General features: G+C 40.0%; 1 protein-coding gene across 1 annotated transcript in view; it reads right to left on the bottom strand.

Moving 5' to 3' along the window:
* Positions 1 to 278: 278 nt before the first annotated feature.
* Positions 279 to 6000, bottom strand: part of usb1 (U6 snRNA biogenesis 1) — a 29083-nt gene continuing 23361 nt past the window's right edge. The window contains exon 7 of the mRNA XM_043707166.1: positions 279 to 1428. Coding sequence (XP_043563101.1) covers positions 1324 to 1428 — 105 coding nt within the window. The 3' untranslated portion in view covers positions 279 to 1323. The remainder of the gene's footprint in view (positions 1429 to 6000) is intronic.

The following is a 6000-nucleotide window of genomic DNA, read 5'->3' as shown; positions in this document are numbered from 1 at the left end:
ATAAAGTTACATTTTGAGTCTTGTAACAACCTTGTCAGAACAGAACGGTTTTGAAGGATAGACACTGCACTCAATGTTAACTATTTTCCAGCATTCGCAGATCTTTGTTTAATTATAGACTCCAATGATTTCCTGGGTGTTACAACATTGAGTAGAATTGCAAAAACAATAATCTCTTCAGTAAATGGGCCCTCAGATTGCAAAATACTAGTCCTAACTTTGCATCCCCTTCCATTAGTATTTAGAAGGCAAAATTGATCATTTCTTGAAACTCACACTGAGATTAAGGTTGAGATCTTGTATTCATGAGGGAATGGTACAAAGCATACAGCAATTTGTATCAATCATGAACTCTCAATACATCTTCCTAGTCTTAAAATAAACCAAACTTGTTGGTTGTTTGGCAGGAAATTTTAACGCTTGTGTTATGCAGTAATCAAATCCAGGTATCAAGAAAACCATCAAAATAGCTTACATGTTCTTTTAGTTATATCTACAAACAAATATACACAAAAACATGACTGCAATCCTCAAACCTTAATACTTAACAGGCTTCAATCCAAAACATTATCAGGATTGTCACATTCACAGTTTTCATGCATGTAACTACAACTTTGTCAGAAGAACATTTTTAGATGAATACTTGGTTTATTTTTGGCATTTTCACAGTTATATACAAGATGTTTATTCCAAGTCAAAATTCCCACTTTTTTTAAAGGAAAAAATGCTACACTGTATACACAAATTGCAAAAGATAAACATATTTATAAATAGTTTCAAGTTGAAGATTGTGTATGGGATAGGCATTTTAAATATGCAACAAGACTGAAAAGACTATAGCTCCAAGCCCTAAGAGTTTCAGAGTTTAGTTCAATATTAAAATGAAATAAATGAAAAATGGAAAAAATATCAACAAGTTGTAAAATCCAACTATTTTGAAGATCCATGTGATTAAGGTATTATGATGCGTTAGGCGCAGTAACTCCACTGAATTGGAGGCAGTTCTGCTGTAAAGCCATTTGTAGAACTAGGGTTTAAAAAGTAAATCTCATTGAATGGAAATTTAAAATAAAATTACTATTTACTTACTTCATATCTTCTTTCATCTGAAAAATAGCGTGTCTTTATTCTGAAAGATGAATAGCTCAGTGCAATTACAAATTAGCCGAAATACATGACCTGTTACAGGCAAGCTGTTACATTGCATCTCCGTAGCCAGAGGAGATAGATGGGAAAGAGCAGGTTTCTTCCCAAGGTTTCTTGGTGTTAATCTTAGGGCAAGTTGTTGCTTCCAGTTGAGCTCTTCAAAGTGAGTAATGGCTGCTATCGCATGGGAAAGAAGAAGATCTTGTTTCCAATTTTACATCGCACTTGATCTGCAAACATTCGGAGGACTCTGCTTTTGTTTTCAAATCTATCCACTATAGCCTGCAACAACAGCAAAACATCAAATTTAGAGAATGATGCCAGATCTAATACACTACCATCACATGCTAATGGATTTTCTTAAGCATTGAAAGTTGATCAAACATTTCAATTCTTCAATTTTGTTTGCATAATCCCTGAATATTTCAACTGAAAATATTGCATGTAAATTTCTTCAGGAACACAAGAATTAGACAATAGACAATAGGTGCAGGAGTAGGCCATTCTGCCTTCGAGCCTGCACCACTATTCAATATGATCATGGCTGATCATCCCTTAATCAGTATCCTGTTCCTGCCTTATTTCCATAACCGTTAATTCCACTATCGTTGAGAGCTCTATCCAACTCTTTCTTAAATGAATCCAGTGACTGGGCCTCCACTGTCCTCTGGGGCAAAGCATTCCACGCACCCACCACTCTCTGGGTGAAGAAGTTTCTCCTCATCTCTGTCCTAAACGGTCTACCCCGTATTTTTAAGCTGTGTCCTCCGATTCGGCACTCACCCATCAGCCTCCAGTGTCCAATCCTTTAATAATCTTATATGTCTCAATCAGATCCCCTCTCAGTCTTCTAAACTCAAGGGTATACAAGTCCAGTCGCTCCAGTCTTTCAGCGTAAGGTTGTCCCGCCATTCCAGGAATTGACCTCGTGAACCTACGCTGCACTCCCTCAATAGCCAGAATTAGGAGCAGTGTAGACTATTCAATCCACCAATCTTCTGTGATACTCGATAAGATCATACTGATTGGATTGTGGCATCGACTCCATTTTCCTGTCTGCCCCCATAACCCCTGACTCCCTTAAAGATATCTAACTCAGCCTTGAATATATTCAATAACAATGTCTCTCTAGCTGTTCAACAACAAGATTGTATTGGCCCAAAGTTCCAAAAGATTTTATATTTTATGGACACAAAAGAGCATGTGCAGTTTGTAGTAATTATAGAAACTTACAGCACAAGAAGTGCTTGTGCTAGTCTTTGACAGTGTAGTCGTACTCAGTTCCACATCTCTCCTTTTGTCCATACGCTGTCAACTTCACATCTTCGTGTACTTTTCCAGATCCATTTTAAAATTATTTAAGGAATCAGCTTTCATACTTTTTAAGTTGTAGAATCGAAATCCTGACTACACAAAGTGAAATCATCTGCTGTCAATTATTTGAAATCCATGGCCTTTAAGTATCAACAGATTGATCAAAGAGAATAGTTTTTCTCTACTTACTTTCCCAAAACTCCTATTATTTCAAAACATCTATTAGGTCACATCTTAATTTTCTCAGTCCTAGCATTTCTAACCTCTCACCAACCAATGAATGAGATCTAAACTCTGCAATCCTGTCACATCCAGTTGTAAACAGTGATAAACTAACAGGAAGCTCCATGAATACTCCTTTCTTCAATGATGGTGAGTCCAGCTTTTCAGTACAGGAGACAAGGCTGCAGTATTTGGAACAATCTTCACCAGAAATGCTAAGTGGATGATCCAACACAGCCTCCTCCTAAGGTAGCCAACATTACAGATGCCTGTCTGTAATTCTACTTTAATTCACCCCACATGATATCAAGAAATGACTGGAGGCACTGGATACTGAAAAGGCTGTCGGGCCTGACAACATTCTGACAGCAGTGCTGAAGATTTGAGGTTTAGCTCTAGTTCTCATCCCTGGCCAAGCTCTCCCACTACAATTACAATACTACCCAATAATGTAGAAATTTGTTCAGCTACATCCTGTCCACAAAAAAAAGGATAAATCCAGGCCAGCCAGTTACTGATCCATCAATCTACCTTCCCAACTCTCCGTCAAAGTGATGAAAAGGGTCACTGAAGGTGCAATCAAGTGGCACTTGCAAAAGGAATAATCTGCTCACTGGCACTCAGTTTGAGTTCTATGAGGGCTATGCAGCTCCTGACTTCATTACAGCCTTGGCACAAACAGCAACACATGTATGCCAGAGGTGAGAGGAGAGTGACTGCCCTTGACATTAAGGCAGCATTGACTGAGCTTGGCATCAAAGAACCTTATCAAAACGGAGTGAGATGAAAACCAGGGGTAAAACTGTCTGCTGGTCGATGTCATTGCTTTCATAAAGGACAATGGTTATGGTTGTTGTAGGTCAATTATATCAGTTCCAGGACATCACAGAAGAAGTTGTTTGGGATTGTATTCTAGGCCCAATCACATTTAGTTGCTTCATCAATGATTTTCTCTCCATCATAAGATCACACATGCAAATGTTTGCTGATGATTGCATCATGTTTAGGACAATTTGCAACAATTCAGACACTGAAGCAGTCATGTCTATGCTCAGCAAGACCTGGACAATATCCAGACTTTGGTTGATAAATAGCAATAACATTCATGCCACGCATGTACCTAATATTGACCATCTCCAACAAGAGATAATCTAACCATTACTTAACACCTTTGCATTGAATGGAGTTGCCAATGTTGGACTGGAGTGGATAATGTTAAAAATCACACAACACCGGGTTATAATCCAACAGGTTTATTTGAAACTGCAGGCTTTTGGAGCCGCCGCTCCTTCCTCAAGCAGCTAGAGAGACATAAATTCTGTGTCTGATATATTCTAAGTGAATGAGTAAAAGATCATACAACTTTTACAAATGTATTGAACAAATCTAGATGGCTATTAAGTCTTTAATCAGCTCGAATGGAGATGCAGGTTTTGATTGATTAGTATGTAAATCCCAGAATTATTTCACGTAATTTCCCCAAGATAGCTTCAAATTTTATCAGAATAAAAGGTGATACCTCAGGTCAGACAGTGAATTGTCGGTGAGAGCACATTTCAAGTCTGTTTGTATCTGTCAGACTGGTTTTATTTGCAAAATAGAAATGTATAAAATGCCACATTGACTGTCTACAGATAGTGTGCTTTTTGAACAAAATAAAATGTTTCTGCAAATGCAGTTCCACCCCATAGATTTAGATGTGTGAGAGAGGGAAAGAGAGAAGAGAGAGAGCACGAGAGAGACGAATCCTTACCCTGGACTGGACATGTATGCTCAAACCATCAGGAAGTGCGTGAACGCCATATTCATCTACCACACTCACTAGGTAGCACAAAACGTCATCTGAGCGTAACGCAACGCCATCCATGCTTTCAAGACTAATCACAACATTGTCATCAAACCAACAAAGGAGGAGCCATCATCATACAAAATAGAACAGACCATTGCAAAGAAGTATTCCAACAACTGACCAGCCAGGAACACGACAGGCAACTACCGACCGATCTGAACAAAGAGCACACCCATGAACTCAACAGACCGATCAAGAATTTTGTGCCAGTCCTTCAGAGTACCCTAGCACACTCATTCCCTGTACTGCTTGCAAAGGGGACTTCTACTGCCTTTGGAAGTTACACAAAGCCAACACACCTGGATGTCCCATCATATCAGGCAATGGGACCCTGTATGAGAACCTCTCTGGCTACATCAAGGGCATTCTTGAAACTCATTGTCCAGAGAACGCTCAGCTTTTGTTGTGACACTACAGATTTCCTACAGAAACTCAACACCCATCGACCAGTCGAATCAGGAAGATTCCTTGCCACAATGGACATTTCAGCACTCTACACCAGCATCCCCCATGATCACAGCATCACTGTAACAGCCTCAGCACTCAACAACTGCCAGTCTCCAGGCACCATCCTACAACTCATCTGCTTCATCCTCGACCACAATGCCTTCACCTTCGACAGCTAGCTCGTCATCCAGACACATGCAACCACCATGGGACCAAATTTGCACCCCAATATGCCAACATTTTCATGCACAAGTTTGAAAAAGACCTCTTTGCTGCACAGGACCTCTGATTAATGCTTTACATCAGATACACTGATGACATTTTCTTCCTTTGGACTCATGGCGAGGAATCACTGAAACAACTACAGAACATAGTGATATCAACAAGTTTCATCCCCCTATCAGATTTACCATGGACTACTCTTTAGAATCATTCTCATTCTTGGACACACCTATCTCCATCATGGACAGACACCTCAGTACCTCACTCTACCACAAACCCATGGATAACCTCACAATGCTGAATTTCTCGAGCTTCCACCCTAAACATGTTAAAACAACCACCCCCTATGGACAAGCCCTACACGTAGACAGGATTTGCTCAGAAGAAGAGGAACACAACGAGCACCTAAAGGTGTTGAGGAACACCCTCATAAGGTCGGGATATAATACTCAACTCATTAATTGCCAGCTTGTCCGTGCCATAGAGAGAAACCATAATGACCTCCTCAATAGATAGACATGGGATACAACCGATAGGATACCTTTTGTCATCCAGTACTTCCCGGGAGCGAAGGGACTACACCATGTTCTTCACAGCCTGCACCACATTATCAATGAGGATGAGCATCTAGCCAAGATCTTCCCTACGTCTCCACTTCTCACCTTAAAACAACTGCCAAACCTTAAACAGACCATTGTTCACAGCAAAATGCCCAGCTTCAGGACAACATTGACCATAACACTGTACAACCTTGTCATGGCAATCACTGCAAGACATGTCAAGAATGTCAATATGCATAC

The sequence above is a fragment of the Chiloscyllium plagiosum genome, chromosome 17 (genome assembly GCF_004010195.1).
Source record: "Chiloscyllium plagiosum isolate BGI_BamShark_2017 chromosome 17, ASM401019v2, whole genome shotgun sequence".
Taxonomy (NCBI): Eukaryota; Metazoa; Chordata; class Chondrichthyes; order Orectolobiformes; family Hemiscylliidae; genus Chiloscyllium; species Chiloscyllium plagiosum.
The sequence above is the reverse complement of the archived record's forward strand: the minus strand, read 5'-3'. Positions and strand labels throughout refer to the sequence as shown.